Source organism: Populus alba, chromosome 15 (genome assembly GCF_005239225.2).
Source record: "Populus alba chromosome 15, ASM523922v2, whole genome shotgun sequence".
NCBI classification, from domain to species: domain Eukaryota; kingdom Viridiplantae; phylum Streptophyta; class Magnoliopsida; order Malpighiales; family Salicaceae; genus Populus; species Populus alba.
In genome coordinates this window covers 2,107,191-2,124,588 of record NC_133298.1, presented here as the reverse complement: position 1 = coordinate 2,124,588, position 17,398 = coordinate 2,107,191, and the positions used below count along the sequence as shown (strand labels likewise).

General features: G+C 35.1%; 4 protein-coding genes and 1 pseudogene across 8 annotated transcripts; 1 reads left to right on the top strand and 4 right to left on the bottom strand.

Annotated features, from left to right (window-relative positions):
• The first annotated feature begins 420 nt into the window (after nt 1–420).
• On the top strand, nt 421–6,454 carry LOC118028243 (phosphatase IMPL1, chloroplastic). Of its 3 annotated transcripts, XM_073404932.1 has the most exons (11): nt 421–949; nt 1,528–1,595; nt 2,569–2,702; nt 2,996–3,084; nt 3,250–3,307; nt 3,402–3,454; nt 3,868–3,966; nt 4,080–4,193; nt 4,818–4,919; nt 5,417–5,592; nt 6,247–6,454. In XM_073404932.1, exons 1-10 carry the CDS (start codon nt 632–634, stop codon nt 5,543–5,545), a joined length of 1,164 nt encoding a protein of 387 aa, XP_073261033.1. In that variant the 5' UTR covers nt 421–631; the 3' UTR covers nt 5,546–5,592; nt 6,247–6,454. The 3 variants fall into 3 exon arrangements, with proteins under 3 accessions (XP_073261033.1, XP_034887669.1, XP_034887670.1); XM_035031778.2 differs by lacking the exon at nt 6,247–6,454 and having other exon boundaries at nt 423–949; nt 5,417–5,697; XM_035031779.2 differs by lacking the exon at nt 6,247–6,454 and having other exon boundaries at nt 427–949; nt 5,447–5,697.
• On the bottom strand, nt 5,983–7,161 carry LOC118028324 (protein PHLOEM PROTEIN 2-LIKE A1-like; annotated as a pseudogene).
• Nucleotides 7,162–7,818: 657 nt separating this feature from the next.
• On the bottom strand, nt 7,819–9,589 carry LOC118028244 (uncharacterized protein PHLOEM PROTEIN 2-LIKE A4). Of its 2 annotated transcripts, none has more exons than XM_035031783.2 (4): nt 9,135–9,589; nt 8,925–8,998; nt 8,389–8,519; nt 7,819–8,282 (listed from the first exon to the last, which is right to left on the bottom strand). In XM_035031783.2, the coding sequence occupies exons 2-4, from the start codon at nt 8,973–8,975 to the stop codon at nt 7,895–7,897; spliced, it is 570 nt and encodes a 189-aa protein (XP_034887674.1). In that variant the 5' UTR covers nt 8,976–8,998; nt 9,135–9,589; the 3' UTR covers nt 7,819–7,894. The 2 variants fall into 2 exon arrangements, with proteins under 2 accessions (XP_034887674.1, XP_034887673.1); XM_035031782.2 differs by having other exon boundaries at nt 8,925–9,006; nt 9,135–9,587.
• A 2,332-nt stretch (nt 9,590–11,921) lies between these two features.
• On the bottom strand, nt 11,922–13,074 carry LOC118028366 (protein PHLOEM PROTEIN 2-LIKE A9). Its single transcript, XM_035031937.2, has 3 exons — nt 12,917–13,074; nt 12,616–12,704; nt 11,922–12,481 (listed from the first exon to the last, which is right to left on the bottom strand). Exons 1-3 carry the CDS (start codon nt 12,974–12,976, stop codon nt 12,112–12,114), a joined length of 519 nt encoding a protein of 172 aa, XP_034887828.1. The 5' UTR covers nt 12,977–13,074; the 3' UTR covers nt 11,922–12,111.
• A 1,579-nt stretch (nt 13,075–14,653) lies between these two features.
• Nucleotides 14,654–16,536, bottom strand: LOC118028367 (protein PHLOEM PROTEIN 2-LIKE A9). 2 transcript variants are annotated; one of them, XR_004684009.2, is made up of 4 exons: nt 16,316–16,536; nt 15,994–16,079; nt 15,138–15,843; nt 14,660–15,030 (listed from the first exon to the last, which is right to left on the bottom strand). XR_004684009.2 is itself a non-coding variant. In XM_035031938.2 (3 exons), exons 1-3 carry the CDS (start codon nt 16,355–16,357, stop codon nt 15,465–15,467), a joined length of 507 nt encoding a protein of 168 aa, XP_034887829.1. In that variant the 5' UTR covers nt 16,358–16,536; the 3' UTR covers nt 14,654–15,464. The 2 variants fall into 2 exon arrangements, 1 of the variants encoding a protein (XP_034887829.1); XM_035031938.2 differs by having other exon boundaries at nt 14,654–15,843.
• Between the last annotated feature and the right edge of the window lie 862 nt (nt 16,537–17,398).

Here is a 17,398-nt window from a genome sequence, read left to right as displayed (position 1 = left end):
TTAATTTCAATAACACCTAGGAGCGCAACCCTTGAAAATAAATAAACAAATCTCAAAGAAATTAACCCACTACTAATAAATAGCTCAACCCTTAAAATTAAAATTAAAAAAATCGCAAAGATTGCATAGCATGACATTTGAGATTTCCATGCAGGAGGTTTTGATGTATTTTATAGTATTTAAAATCGTATTTCTTTTTATTTTTGAGTTTAAATATATTATTATGAATATGTTTATTTTGATAAATAAAAAAATGCAAATACACAATCAATTTATATTACCTGAAAATTTAATTTTAAAAAATTAAATAATCAGAAGAGAACAAGAATCGACAACGGCAACGAAAACATACTCGAGCAATTTATATATTGAAAGGGTGGTTAATATATAAATTATTAAATTCTTACATCCTTATCTCCGATCCTCAACTAATACTGAACGACGTGTATCGCATCAGGAACGAAACACCACTCAATCACTAACAACCTTCAATCCGACGTTAGATTCTTAGTAAAAACTGACACAACTGGATTTCACAGATACTTCAGAACCTGTGGCACAAACACAATTACTACCAGAATCAAATACCTCAAAAAGGTCCAAACTTTGTGCTTCAAAGAGTCACAAAATCATGAATTCCATTATTGGCATTGAAATGAGCAGGTCCCTAGTGTTTTCCACAAACATTCCCCTTAAGTTTTCCCAAAAACCCAGATCATTTTCTCTCTTTAATCACTCAAAACTTTGTGTTCCACAAAGATTTAGTGAGAATTCTCAATGTGGGCTTCAAAGATTTCAGCTTTTGAGCATGAAACTAGCAAGAAATGTGTGTACAAAGGCTGCTTTATCAGAGATGAAGTATCCTAAAGTGGCTGCTTCATCAACTGGGCCTATACCTCCCAGTCAGCTTATTCAAGTTGTTGAGACTGCTGCTAAGACTGGTGCTGAGGTTTGGTTTCTCCCCTTTTAGCTTTTCTTGTGTAGATTTTTTAATTTTGACAGAGAGGCGCTTTGATGGTGTTTCTCTGTGTTTAATTCGAACTTGATTTGTTTATTTATAAGCTGATTGGAATGTGAAATTTATGAGCTTTTGTTGTATTTTTGTTCAATTTCTTAGCAATAATAACTTTATTTCTTCTGAAAATTATTTGTTGTTTTAATTAATCTAGAATGCCTGAGTTATGTTCTACTAAAATTAAGGCTCTTATATATATATATATATATGTTCATCATGCTTTATATCTCTCAAGGATGTGTTGAGTAAATTTTATTGAAAATTAAGGTTTTTTATTTTGTTCTATTATTCGTATGTATTAGACATTAAACATCTATGGCTCAATGATTGACTATTGTACATATATCATGTATGAGTACTGAACCAAGACTATTATGGCTCCGTTGGCAGTTTGTCGAACATAAGTTCTTTTGCTTTTGAGGCCCTTTGTGTCCCTGTTAATTTAGAGGTGGCTGTGGACAAGTATGTTAGTTTTCCTGTAGTTTCCTAAACATTCTTTTTTATCTATCCAGGTAGTGATGGATGCTGTTAATAAGCCTCGAAATATCACATATAAAGGACTTACAGACTTGGTGACCGAGTAAGGACTTATCAAAGTTTCCCAACTAATGATGCATGTCTATATTTTTTTTCCTATTCGTAGTCATAGTATCATGATCTTGAGGGGCAAAGTTTGTTGTCCACCTTTAATTAGATGATAGATCAGATGTTTCAAGATGATCTCTATGGATTAATTGTATTTGTACTTGTTTTTATGAAGTAAATTCATCTACCTCTTTTATGTAGACTAAAGTTAATTCTTTACACTATTGTTTCTGGTTTGCTTGTTAAAAGATGATTATAAATATATTGGATGTCTTGCAATTGCAATTGATTATGGTATCCAATTAAAATATATAACAGAAAAAAGAATATTTGAGCCAGCTTCTGAACTTCCATCGAATGCCCCCTAAAAATGTTTTGATTTTCTTGCCTACTTGTAGTCAAATTCCTTTAATCTTATAAAAGTATTTAGTGATCAACAGTCATGTCCTCAAATTTGCTTCTAGCCTCTAGAGGCTAGAAGACGTTTTTCCACAAATCTTTCTCCTTCTTCCCTTTCCCCACAGATGGTTAACTCTCACATACACCCGCACACATACACATTCTTCTCTCAGACACAAAGCCATACAGGTCTCTAGAATGGATACATTTTAAATGGGATGCCTTGAAAGGGCTTTCTTATAAACGACAAGTAAGCATATCTAGTTAGAAGCTTTCATCAATAACTGCAATCCATTTCCTTAGCGAGAATTATGACCATGTGATCGTGCCATTCAAGTTCAGTGTGTAGTCATTTTACCATTTATAGTCCATAAAAATGATGCATGTATTGACTATTGGGTTTCTTTCCTAAGTATTCATGGAAAGATTTGCTTCTACATGGGTTATTAAAATGCATTTCAGTTAAAGATTTTCTGAAGGACCTGATATGTTGGTTTACATTCTTAACTGATCAAATTCTGGAACAAACCATGCCAATTTTCACTCTACTTGGCAAAATTTACTCGCAGCACAGACAAAATGAGCGAGGCTGCTATCTTAGAAGTTGTTAGAAGGAATTTTGGAGATCACCTCATTCTTGGGGAGGAGGGAGGAATCATAGGAGATACATTATCTGATTATCTATGGTGCATTGATCCTCTAGGTTTGTCTTTTTCAACTCCTGGTTCATTATTCTTGTTTTGCTTTTTACCCATTTTTTCCCTCTTTTTGAAGGGTTCCCCCCCCCCTTTCCTTTAGCTTTTCTTTGCTGGGTGTTGACATTACAGTTATAGCATTTCAGAATTCAGTTTTAATTATCAATTATGCCATCATTAATAGTATAATGATCAGCAGCTTTTCTGGACATGTATTGGAAAACTTTTGCATGAATAGATCTCATTGTTGTTTTTTTCATTTTAAGTGACTTGAAGTTATCAAACCTTGATATTTGTGTAGATGGAACAACAAATTTTGCTCATGGTTATCCTAGCTTTGCGGTTTCTGTGGGAGTTCTTTTTCAAGGAAATCCTGCGGCTGCTTCAGTGGTACTGATCAAACTTAACCTTTTCTTATAAGATAATGAAGTGAAACAAGGTCTATTTCTTTTTTGACATAAAAGAAAGATGAAAACATAATCACAGGAGACAGAAATCACTTGACATTAAACAGCTGAAAAAAAGAGAAGCTGACAATTTACCATTTGTTTTTAGGTGGAGTTTGTTGGTGGTCCTATGGCTTGGAACACACGCACATTTTCTGCAACTGCTGGTAAGAAATTTTTGCGTGAACTTGTAATTTTCTTTATTTAATTGCCTCAGTCATTTTGTTCATCTATGGATGAAACTACGATCAATCATGACAGGTGGAGGAGCATTTTGTAATGGCCAAAAAATTCACGCAAGTCCAACTGCTCAGGTAAGTGATCATGTATTGATCAAGATCTTTAATTTTCACACATTATCAAATCATCCAATATGAATATATTGACTAGAAAAACCATGTGCCCTTCAATTATCATCTAGAAGTATGTTTAATTCTGCATGGATACATGCTGAAACATTAAGCATTCCTTACTAGTGAGTTGAACTCTCTCTTAAAGAGTAAACTCATCATGGAGAGTTAATTGACTTGCATTGTTTATCTACATATGAAATTATCATGTTGCGTCATATCTTTTCCAGAATGAAAAGGTAAATGCATAAGTAAACAAATGACATAAATTGATCATTTTAACTTTATTAGCAAGGTAGATTATAACCCACAAATTCATGGTTTTTAAATTGCACCTCATTTCTATTGGTTCTCCTTGCCCTTTTGGTTTTTTTTAGGTTGAGCAGTCTCTTCTTGTGACTGGTTTTGGATATGAACATGATGATCCATGGGCCACTAACATTGAACTTTTCAAGGAGTTTACTGATGTCAGCAGGGTATTGCCATTTTCCTCTTAAATTGTTTCTTATCTGATAGGCTATTGTTTTTTCTTTTTTAACATAACATATTTCTTTTTGTATTTCTTCTTATGCTCTCTAATAATGTATAGGGTGTTCGAAGGCTTGGTGCTGCTGCTGTTGACATGTGTCATGTAGCTCTTGGGATTGCAGAAGCATATTGGGAATATCGTCTTAAGCCATGGGATATGGCTGCTGGTGTTCTTGTAAAATTCTGTTTTTACAAATGCTTTTACTTGATATGAAATTAGACTTTATTTCTATGTTTGAGATTGTGGACTTTATTAATGGAGTGAATAATGACCTATTAGTGTATTGGTGCCTGCTATATCCCATATAACAAGCTAAACAACCCAACTTACCTTTAGTTGTGTATGGTGTCAAGGCTTCCTGACTTGATTTTCTGCGTTGGTGAATATCTAATTCTTTGCCAATCTGTGTAATGGATTCCTATGTTGGCGTCCACATACAGAAATTACTCAAATTACTCCAAAAAAGATGGAGAAGGTAATACTTGCTAGGGATTGAGTAATTATCAATTGAATTTACCATTTGAGTCATTGACTTATTGCTGTCCCCCAAAGATCCATGGTGACTCCAACCATAAGCTCCACAGTGAATATAGTGGCACTGTTCTAGGAAATATGTTTATTTCTCTCACTAGCCAATTGTTCAACTTGCTAATATCACAACCACCATCCTTGGCATTCCCCAGCTATCATAAACAGGCCTTTCAAATCATATTTGTTGAATATGGACAGAATTTTGTTAGTAATGAGGGTCAGTTCTAAATATTTCAATATTAACGTTTTCCTTTCCCTTTCAAGCAGATAGTTGAAGAGGCTGGGGGGACAGTATCTCGCATGGATGGTGGAAAGTTTTGTGTATTTGATAGATCTGTTTTGGTGTCTAATGGTGTGTTGCATGCCAAGGTTAGACTTCACTTGTTTTCTGTGAAAAAATCAAACACCTTTTTGTTCTTTCTCTGTTTTCCCCACTCTTTAATTGCAGATATAAGACAACTGGTATGAAAAATTTCACCAATGGCATTAACTATAAACATAGCTTCTAATGTCACATTTTTGAATAGCTAATTGCTGGGCCCTTTTGTTGTAATTGGAAAATATCTAGTACCCATTTATGAGGGAGCTTGTTCTTCCTACCATCAGAAAAGATGAGAAGGATTTATTTATGCTAGAGCAAGTTGCTTTTGTTGAAAGGAAAACATTGTTCCGAATCCCCTGATGGATGGGAGTCAAATTCCACTTCACTCTAAAATAAATAAATCAAATAATCTATCTGATGGATGGGAGTCAAAATCCACTTCACTGTAAATTACGCTATGTGAACCTTGACTCTTTGGGTGGTTTCATGATTTCACATCGTGTGCCTAATTCTTTAGTGTGCTTTGTGATCTTGTTTGAACCAGATGATAGATTTGATAGTCTTTATAATGCAGCTTTTGGAGAGGATTGCACCTGCCACTGAGAAACTGAAAGGCAAAGGAATTGATTTCTCATTGTGGTATAAGCCAGAAAATTACCGCACTGATCTTTGAATTGACCTAGCATTTATTCTCATTCGGAGCTTTGCTGCAGCAAACAGGTGTTGCATATCGTGCCCTAACTTGTTTTTTATTTTTTGAATTTATCTTATAATACAGGCTTCAATCTTCATTTATAAGATTGTTTTGCACTTTTAATTGTACCAGCTCCTTTTCATGTTACCTGATCAGTGACATGGATTCTTCCTTGTCACCATGTTCATTCTTCAAAAATAAAAAAAGAGAATTAGTTTTTTGCAATCTCTTCCATGTTCATGATCTTTACAATTGAGCTGTGAAAGAAGCAATTTAGTGTTTAGATGATCGTTTTGTGTGGGCCAAAATGCAACATGCGAAATGTTAATGCAATCATTTTTCAAATTGTAAAACAAACTTATTTAACAAGTAAAACAAATTTATCTTCATTCATCAACTGACATCAAAATCCAGTATTTTCCACAGAAATTAGGGGATCCACATGCTCGTGAATCTCTGTTTGATTATTCAACGCATGGTAAATTGGCTATCCTCTGCATATTTGAAGGACATTATAGATTATTCTTTAGTTCATTTCTGGCTGGATAGTAAATGTTGTATCATTCTAGTGCAAGCTCAAGTTTTTAGTCGAATGACAATCCATTTGATAACAAGGCACCTCTTCCATTCTCCGCCTTCTTATTCATGCACACCGATTTGTATCTCCTCAACATTTTCAGGTGAAGTTATGAACTCGCTATCTGGGACGTCTACTCATTGCTCTCTGGCCTTTGTCTGCAACTTTTCTTTAGGTTCCCGCTTGTATTCATTTTGGATAACTAGTGAGACATTCACTTGGAACTCCCCATCCATAAGCTGGGTCTTTCAACTTTACCACGAGCACAACCTCATACAAAATATCCGGGGAGAGCATTCTGGTGTTGAATTTTTTATATATTTCCAGCCAGCAGGCATCTAATAGCCCCGTCACATCCACAGAAACATCACTTTCATAAGAGAAGTTATGGTTAAGACTTGGGAACAATGAACTCTCCTGGAAAGAAAGTTGACATGAACTTCGACGATTACTAGGTAAATGCATTATGCATATCAGACTAGGCACACACAGAAACTACTATCCCCCCCCTCCCCCCCCTCAATGATAGACAGACAAAAACAATGATATAATTAAGGTGATGGAAATGAGACTTGCCTTTCTCGTTTGGTTCAAGAAAACTCCAGTGTTGAGTTGATCATACAGTTAGTCCAATGAGGACCTTTGAATTGGAGAGTCGGCATCTCTTAACATGGCTTCACAGCTATGTGGTAACTTAACTTCTGTTACTGTCTTCACTTTGGCATCATTTAGTGGCTTAGAACCTGCTGCTTTCTCCTGTACTCCCACTCGGGGCTTTACTTTCTGCTTCTTTCTCCACTCTCTTCAACTTGGTTTCACCCAGTTTTGCTTCTGTTGATGTCTCTTCGATGTGCATAGGCTGAGAATAGCTGGTTTCTTCCCTTGTCTGTTGCGAATGTGAAACGTCATCGTGTGACCACCCTGCCCCCTTCACTTCATAACCATCACTTTCGCACAAACTACTTTTTTTATAGCATGGTGAGGTTAAATAATCATCTGGTGCACTAGAAGGTCCAATTAGTCATAAATTACTCTGCGAAAATGTGTTGGCTCTTGATCTAGCCGTCCACTGTTGGATCATTAATCAAGTCTCCAGGCTGTAATCACTTGATCAAGTGTGTTGAGTTATTAATGTATTGAGTTGCATCATCTATCAAATTAAGTAAGATGCCTTGTGGGCTAGAGAATATGTATTTTTTTCAATGGTCAAGGTATTTTTTTGGCTAGTTTTCGCACATATGAGATTCAAGTTCCTCTCCAATAATGTCTTAGCAAACCATTCGCGTCCATGCATTCAAAAGTGCTTTGGATTAGACAGAATATGTATTCCTTGTCTGAGTGCTAAACATCCACTCGCGCAAACACGCACTCAGACTTGTTGATGACGCACAGGTTGTTTTCATCAACATTCATCAATCAAAGAAAGTAAAAAGATACATATTGCATACAATATAAAAGAAAAAGTACTTATTCTGTGATAAAGCATCCATTAAAGTTATATTCCCTGAATGCAAATTGGTTTTTGGACTTCTGAGAATATAAAAAGAGAATCCTGGATTACTTTTATGCAATATGGAGCTTGTTCTGCCTGCCAAATCGTTATCACATGACTTGACACCGATAAGAGTCATTTTCATTTTATTGTTTGTTGTCAAACAACACAGCTCATCAAAAAGAAAATAAAAGAAAAACATAAAATTACCCTAAATTTCCAGATTTACAAGTCTTGCAACAAAAACAGTGCCCCCCTATTAACCTTCTTTTGGCTTAATCTTGATACCTGCAAGAACCACGCTACCCTTCCACCACTCACTTTTAACTTCAAACATACCAAATTCTACAACACCAGCTGCGTTCTTTGAAACTGTAAATTCGCCACCGCATATCTCATGCCACACGTCATGTTTCTCCTTGTAAGACTCAAGTACAAAGTTTTTCACCGTCTCTTGTCCATTGAGTCTTACCCTGAACTTGATTGGAACAGAATGCCAACCAAATGCATCAACCTGAAATTTCATGACATAATATACTTCGTAGTTTGTAGCTGAAGCAACATTGAACATAGTTGTGGGCAATTTCCCAGTGACCTCAATCCAGTTAACTTGAAGGAGCCTTGCCCCTTCGTCGAAACCAACTGACCTGAAAAATTCAAACACATTATAAAATGAAGTATAGCTGCTGCTATCACTCGAAAATGAAAGATTACGATATCTACATGATTAAATGCTAATTTTGAATGGCTTACCTTGTTTCCACTTCTGAAAGTTTGATCCATTGCCAAAACCGGGGATCATTGCCCCACATAATATTTAGAGCCTTTGCTGGCACTCTGCATGTTGCAGGACATGCTTTATCTGACGATATTGAAGAGCCATCCTATAGATTAAACATTAATTTTATCAAAAAAACATAAATCATGATAAAATAAAAGAGATTAATTAACTACATGGTTGCTGTTAGCGATAATAAAATGAAACTCGTTTTCTGAGAATAAGATCAATTTATTATATCATACCACCTTTCCCTCCCTTTTCATGAATGGCAATTAAGACTCCTAAAAGCTTAAGCCATCACTTGGGAGAATCAGAAACTTTATTCTGAAAATGAAATAAGACACTGCCAGACTCAATCTTAATATGTCACCATGATCTTAAAATAGTTCTTTACATTTTCCAGCATAAGTTCCTACACTATATGACTTGAGCATGTTCCGACGGATATGAGTAACCAGAGATGAACAAGAGTATGAAATGTAAACAAAAAGAGGAAAAAATCACTTACACCCTTCCAGTGAGGGCCAGAGAGAGCCTCTGATCTTTGGTCGTAATCCATATCGTAGTTCAAAGTTCTATGCACTGCAAAACTAAAAAGAAAGTAGATATATAAGCACTAGCATTCCAGCTAACAGAATTCTTATTACCCTCAAATTGCGTAAAGCTAACATCGGATTTAACTGTGGTGACACGGAAGAAAAACATCTAATGCCCATACCTTTACTTGAGTCTCAGATCTCTCAGCTTCTTTGTTTTTTCCCTTTTGCTTTTCTGCCTACCCTTTTGTTATCTAGCTTCCATTCATTAATTAAGCTTCTTTTGAACAAGTCAAGGATTTATTAGTATGATAAATAATGGTTTAGCCAAGAATTTGCAACTAAGAAAGTTGAAGAATTGCTTCAAGAAATCGGAATATGTACGAGGACGAATACAAATGGAACAAGGAAAGTAATTTCTTGATTCAGTAGTGCTGTGCAAGATATGAACATGTATGGATAGGATTGCAGTGTAAAGTTAGGACACAGTACAATGGCATAGTTAAAGGTGAGGGAACAAAATCCTTTCCTAAATCACACGCCATTTAAAGTTGTTTCTTGTGAAACTCGTGATTCTGAATTACTTGCAGTAAGAAAATTAGAGTTTTCCACAGCTAATCTGCAGATGGTCCTTGGATTCTGTCCTTAAGTATTAAAATTTTCACCCCCACTGTGTACTTTAGTCTCTCCTCTTCCTATACATATAACCTAACATAACACACTTCATGCACAATTAAACAGAAGTGTAAAGATCTACAAATACAATTTATAAACAGAGAAGGAAACTTGAATTATGCTTTAAATATGGTGATAAATTTGTACCTGAACATAAATGTAGTGTTAAAGGGATTCATTTGATTGAGGGAAGGGGGGGGGATGAAAAGGAGGAACTCTTACAAGCAGAAGAAGAGGATGGGTGGATGTCATGAAAGATATTAGAAATGAAGAGTATGGGATGTCACTGAATGCCTTTGCTGATTGTTATGCCTATAACACCATTCAGATAAGAGGGTGTTGTCAGGGACGGGATTTGATCATCTTAATTGATTGTGGAAGCACTCATAGTTTCATAGATGAGAAGGTGATTAAAGGACTCAAAGCTTTCATTGTTAAAACCACAGTTCTGACAGTCATAGTGGCTAATGGTAACATTATGAAATGTGACGCGTATAACCTAAAATTCAAGTGGTTCATATAGGGGCATGAATTTCAAGCTAATTCGAGGTTATTAAAGTTGAGAAGGTGTGATATAGTTGTATTGGGAGTTGATTGCTTGAGGATATTCTCACCAATATTATTTGACTTTTACAAGATGAAACTTTCTTTTAAGAAGGATGGAAGGATGATCGAGTCAAAAGGAATTGTAGAGAATGCCAGTTCATAAATGGTATCGATTATGAAGATACATAAGAGTTTTAAGGAGGTTGTTTATGGTTACATTGGTCAGTTCTTTTCCTTAGAAGTTCAAGAAGAGAGGAACCAGAGAATAACAGTGGTTCAATTAGAGGCTATACTAAAGGAATACTAGGCAGTGTTCCAAGAAACTAAACACTTACCATCAAAGAGATCTGTAGACCACAGGATCCCTCTCATTCCAGTTGCTAAGCCAGTAAATATAAGGCCTTATAGGAGTTCTTTCTTACATAAGGAAAAAATTGAATATATGGTAAAAGAAATTTTGCAGAATGGAGTTATACAACCTAGCTGTAGTCCTTTAGCTTCACCAATTTTGTTAGTAAAGAAGAAAGACAACACGTGGGGATTTTATATAGACTACAGGCAACTCGATGATCTAACCATAAAAAAATTCCTATTTCCTTTGATCGATGAACTGTTGGATGAACTACATGGTTCACAGTTCTTCTCAAAATTGGACTTGAGGTCTGGATACCATTAAGTGAGAATCCATGATAGTGACACAGAAAAAATGACATTCAGGACTCTCCATAGGTATTATGAATTTAGAGTAATGCCATCTGGCTTGACTAATGCCCCTACAACTTTTCAAGCTTTGATGAATCATATTCTGGAGCCTTTTATAACGAGATTTGCATTAGTTTTCTTTGATGATATCTTAGTGGATAGCTCAACATTTGAGCTGCACCTTAGTCATCTAAGAAATATGCTAGAGACACTCGGGAGTAATCAATTGTTTGTGAAGCAAGTCTAAATGCTTTTTTTGTGAACAAAAAGTAGAATATCTAGGACACATCATTTCACCTGAAGGAGTTGCTACTGACCCATAAAAGACAACAACTATCAAGGAGTGGCTAGTACCCAAGTCTGTAAAAGAATTGAGAGGATTCTTGGATATTCCCGGATCATTTTTACAAGTTACATGGTCTCTTCTAGCTTCTATAGTCACTGACAGGGACAAGATTTTTACCAGTCTGTTCTGGAAGGAATTACTCAGATTAATGGGGGTTAAAATGCTTATGAGCCCTTCCTACCATCCACAAATTGATGGTTAGCCTGGACGAGTTAATCAATTCTTGGAAACCTACCTTAGATGCAACTGTTTAAGTAGAAGATCAACTGTTTCTTAAGCTACAACCTTTAAGACAAATGAGTGTAGCCTTAAGGAGAAATTCTATGAACAGAAAAAGGAAAAAATGACTGAACCTGAGCACCTGCTAGCGATATTTTACATAATAGAGATGATAGCAATTCTATTAACAGGAAATATCCTTAAGCTGTGATATTTTTCTCATTAGGACACCCTTAAGCTTCCCTCTTGCATCTTGATAGGTTTATTTCTTTTTATATGATTTTCCAGGTGCATTTTTTATCATTATTTTTTAGCCAGTTCTGCAAATTTGGCTGAATTTGTGCATGTTTTTCTTTCACCTTGTTTGGCCTTTGGCCTTCTTGGTGTTTCGTAACTCGCCAAAAAGAGAAAAGAAAAGGAAAGAGAAACAATTCTCATCATATAGCTAGGAAGCAATCATCAAAGTAAGTTTAGTTGAAGATAGAAGAACTACACGGGGCAGTCAATTATTTGATGTTAGAACAACTGCATATAAATCTCAAGGACACCACACAACAGATACAGCTTGGTAAAACTAGACAGGTCTCATTATTGCGTTACATCTAAAATAGGATTGTAAGAGACTGGTTGATTTGAACCAAATCTCAAGTTTTCACTTCACACTTCTTCAACTATGGCACTTTTTCAACTATGGCCTGGTGAATTAGCAAACCTCCCTTCCATTTGCCTGTCCACACTTCATACAAACCAAAATAGAGCTTGGTATCGTCCGTTTCTTTACTAACATCAATCACAAAGTCCGAGGTAACTGATTTCTTGTCTTTGCTTACATCTGATAGGTCGACTTTGCTCCATCTGTACCTTCCCTTCTTCCCTAACTTGGCCATCATAAAAACAGGACAACCACTCCAACCAAATGCATCTGATTTCATCGATACTTCGAATTTAATTTTGTACTTCCCTTCTTTTAAGGGGTCCTTCGTTGTACCCGTTAGTTCAAGCCAACACACTTGCACTAGCTCTGCTGGTATTTCATCCGAGCTGCGATATTGAAGCTCAAATAGTATAGTAAATGTCCGTGTTTGCTTAGCAAAGTTTAAAGTTTACACATCACATGCTGCAAAACTAAGTTTCCTTTCCTGCTAAAACTAAATATAGAGAACATGGATTCTTACCTTGTCTGATCAGGCAAGTTCCAGTAGCGTTTGTCATTTCCCCATATGATGCTAAACCCCCTCGGCTTAAACGTCCAGCTGTTTTTGTCCTGTAAACACGAAGAGGAATTCTCATCAAGAAAAAAACTTTCAACTTGAAATAATGTGATAGCCTTAGATACAGTTGCCTTGTATAACGGTAAACATTCAAAATACTATGCTTGAATTTAGCAAGCTGGTTAACAAAATGTTCAGTTGAAGGATTATAATTCGGAGGCCTAATCTATGAACAAACACCGATGAAAGATAATAGCAATCTGACCTCTTCATAAAACACTTTGTTACTATCGGCCTCGTAATGTGGTTTATTTGAAGAAGACATCTTGAGAGCAAATAAATTCTAGTGTTAGTTTGGAGAGAAAAAGATGATATATTTGTGGATCCACACACAGCCTTTTTATGCAGCCCCAAAGAAGCGTTCATTGATTATGTCAACTTCCAAGAAATGAATATCAAAAAGATACTCAACCACACAAAGAAAAAAAAGAATGGAATAAAACTTGGGATGGAAAAAGGATCGAGTAAATGTGCTCTACTTTATCAGAACGAGTGGATCCTAACCTTTTCTTTTCTTTTATGTCTTGATGCTCCATATATGATCAAGAAAAGAATCAATTCGCTTGGCAGCAAGAGTTGTACAAACATAATTTTCCAGCTTCCTAACCACGAAAGTGAAACATATATGATGTGAACGTGTTGCACGATACATTTATGAAAAGGATTGATTCGTTGTAAACATATATGATTTTATAAACAAAATTCTATAGGAGGATTGATTCGGTGTAATCAGAGGTTTTAAAGACTCTCGAATTAAGTTATTTTTGTTATTTTAATTATTTTTCTAGTTAATTTTAGATTTTAATCATTTTCTATTTAGATTTGAATTTTTTTTTGGTTAGATCAGTCTTAAATTCTATATAAACAATTTGCGTGTTATTTTTTTTTTAGATTATCAAGTTATAAAATTTTCAAAAAATTAGAATTTCCTCTCTATTTTTAACCTTAGAGATTGAAAACCATATTTTTTTTATTCACGTGATACATCACGCAGAATATAAAAATAAAAAATTGAGCAAATTTTGCATAGGAAAGAGTTGAATAGGAATCCGAATACTTTCTTGATAAGGATACTTTCTTTGAATCCGAATAATGCCCACCATTCCCAGCTTTTTCAAGTTGAATTCAATGGACGGTTGAAACTATGAGCAAATTAATTCGGCATTTCTGTGTGGCGTTGTGAAACTATGAGAAATCAAAATTATAGTCCGCCGATGTTTTCATGTTCTGAATCACTTCCGGTGATCGCTATCAGAAAAAGGAAAGTAAAAGAATGGATTCCGAAAAATTTGATACCAAAATGCTTTTGCACTCTGCTCGCGTGGTGGGCTGCTTCTCATCGGTAGAGAATCTAAACAAAGGGTTGTCTTACAGCGTCTCCGCCTCTGAACACCTCAATTTAGAGAGATATCTGAAAATCCATGATCTGTGATAAGTCAAAACTATCAATTTAGAAAATCAAAGAGCTCAACAAAATATTTAATTTTTATTCATCAAAATCTACTTGACAAAAAGCTATTAATACAACCCTTTAAGTAGAAAGAAAAAACTAGAAAACTATAATAATATTAAATAGATAAAATAAAATAAAAAAACTTTCTTTAATTTGAAAAACTAAAAAAACCTAATATTACTGAAATGGAAAATAAAATAAAAATATTCATTTTAAATAGAAAAACATGAAAAGCTTAATAATAATGAACATGAAAAAATAAAGTTTCCAAAGTGAACAAGAAGAAATAAAAATAATAAAGAAAATATTTATATTGCCAGCTGAAAGCTCATGCATCATTTATGTCCGAACTTTTAATCATGTACGGTATTCAAACAAGATTATTTTCTCTCAAATCCCAGATTAAGATTAAATAATACTCGATTTACAGGGGGGGAAAACGAGCTATTTGAAACATTAAATCAAGCAATTTTTCTCATCTTGGTAAGCAAAATTAAGAACTAGCTGTTATAGCTAGCATTAATAAATTCATGTCCTGTAGAACTGTTGCTTCCTGAACTATATGGCCTCATGAATTAGCCAGTTTGTCCACACTTTTCTAATTACAAGCCAAAACATAGCTTAATTTGGATTTATTAATCATTGGTTTATTTTTAAACATGAGCATCTTCCCTCTCTTCCTATCCTAGCCATCATCAAAACACGAGTAGCAGTCCAAGAAAATGCGTTGTTTTTCATGGATAACTTGAGGTAAATTACTAATTTCAAACCTCTTCCCCTTCGTTACATGATCTGTTACTCCAAACCAACACACCAGTAGCAGCTCTTCAGGACCATCATTAGCTAAACTCACCACAATTCAGCATCTGCAGATTCACACAAAACTATTCCTTTAGGACCCTCTCTAGCTAAACTCTCGAAATGAAGTGAGAATGGTTTAGAAAATAGCAAATACTCTCAAGAGGACTGCCACCTTTGATTAAATTCTGGACTTCCGCATACAGGTCACATATTCAAATTATTTAGAGATAGGCGTGTCAGGGTTTTGTAGATGAGGGACGTGAGTCATCCCTGTAATGTAAACCAAAGTCCACTCGACCTTGCTCGTAAACTCCTGAAAACTTAGGACTACAGACTCTTTCATATTTCAATAGGAGAATTTTATTCTGGTGCTACAGATTTTTCCTTGGATTTATAAAATATTTCACAGGAGAAAAAAAAAAAAAAAAAACTCACTGAGGGTTACATTTAGCCATAACTCATCAAGGATAGTACAAGAGTGATGAATTTGAAAGGAAGCTCAATCTGGCATTTCTTCAACTACAGCTTCATGAATTTGTAAACCTTGCTTCCAATTTCCAGTCCACAATTCGTAGAGTCCGAAATAGAGCCTGGTATCTTCAGCCTTTTTCGGAACTTCAAACCGAAGCTTCCCATGAGGAATTTCGACTATGTTGCCGATTCTCATATCTCCTAAATTGATTTTTTCCCATTGGGCAATTCCTTTCTTCCCTACCTTAGCTAACATGAAAACAGGACCTTCCTTCCAAGCAGGATCTTGTTTTTTCATAGATATTTTGAAGCTCAGTGCATACCTCTTCCCTTTGGACAGGGGTTCCGAAGTTGAGCCGTCTATTTCAAGCCAGCATACCGCCAGCAACACTGCAGGACCATCCGTCCTGAAATTTATGTGTAGAACTTAAGCATCCAATGAGATCTATGTCAGAAAATTATTATTTTATGATAGTTTCTGTCTATATCATTTGATTATTTACAATACTTGAAGCATTGAAACGATATAATTTGATCGAAGGGATAATTCTCTCTACCCTTTCTCAGGCATCTTCCAATAACTTGAATTACTACTCCATGTGATGTGCAATCCCCTTGGTTTAAACCTCCACCTACCTTCATCCTGTAAGCATAAAAATAATTCCAGCTCACCATTAACAACCTCATTTTTTACTCATAAAAGATAGATGGACATTCTCAGAAACCTTCTAATATCAAACTAAAACCCAAGTTTGTTTACAGATTTTATCTATATATATCTATATATATATATATATATATATATATATATAATTTGGACTACAACAAACAAATATTAGTGCAGAAAGTGGTACTAAAATAGCTAATAATATATCCAACCTTATCGTGTTCCACTTCTTCAGGATCAGCAGCCTCTGACATCTTGAGAGAAAATCAAGTCTAAATATTATATTATTAGTTTTGACAGACTGCAATGCATGATGTATATGAATCCTTATTGAGCCTTTTATATCAAGGGAAAGTATTTTTCTTTGTTCATCAGTATGTTCGTGTCAAGACAAGGACATTAATTGAGAGAAAATCAACCACAAAAAGAAAAAAATAATCGATCCATCGTAGTTTTGAAACAAAGGAATCGTGTAAATGGTAGTCGATTATATCAGAAAGAATGGCATCTAGATATTTTTGTTATCAATTAGTGGTCCATATATGGCCAAGTAAAGAATTGATCCATTTTGCTAAGTGATAACTAGATTCATTATGTAAGATCCCACATTGAAAGCGAGTGTCCAGAGCCAGGACCTTATAAGTGCATGCTCACCTTAACTAGTAAGACGTGTTTTGGGAAGTCAGGCCCCACGGTGGGCTCGTTTCTGCAAGAACAAACCTGTGCGGGCTTGTGGGACCCAAAGCGGACAATATCTTGCTAGTGAGGTGGGGTGTTACACATTCTATGAACATATATAGACCCCCATTAATTGCCACCAAGAGAAAGTTCGATTATGAAGAAGAAAAAGGAATTTTTGCTGTGCAGAGACTTTTCCCTAAGCTAGATATATTTTTAAATCCAATAAACCCACCAATAACTTCAATAAAATTAGTGAATTAGAGGAACTCATTTATTTTATTTTCCTTTACGTTGTAATTAATTTTGAAGTCTAAATTTAACAAATCATTTTATTTTTAAAACTCTGATATCAAAAGTTGTTGTTCTAATTAAAAAAAATCTTTGTTTTAAAGGATCAATACCAAAAAGTTTACAAACAATCAAATCAACATGTCTAAGGATCAACGTCAATTTTTTTCGGTATTCAATTAATGTAGTTGAGTGAAGAACAAAGGATCTTGCAAATGATGCTGTCGAGGATGGAACCAAATAATGTTTAAGGAAACGGGGAGGGCAAAAATTGACTAAGCGAAAGTTTTTCAATTTTTCAAAAACAAATCAAATAATATTCCTTG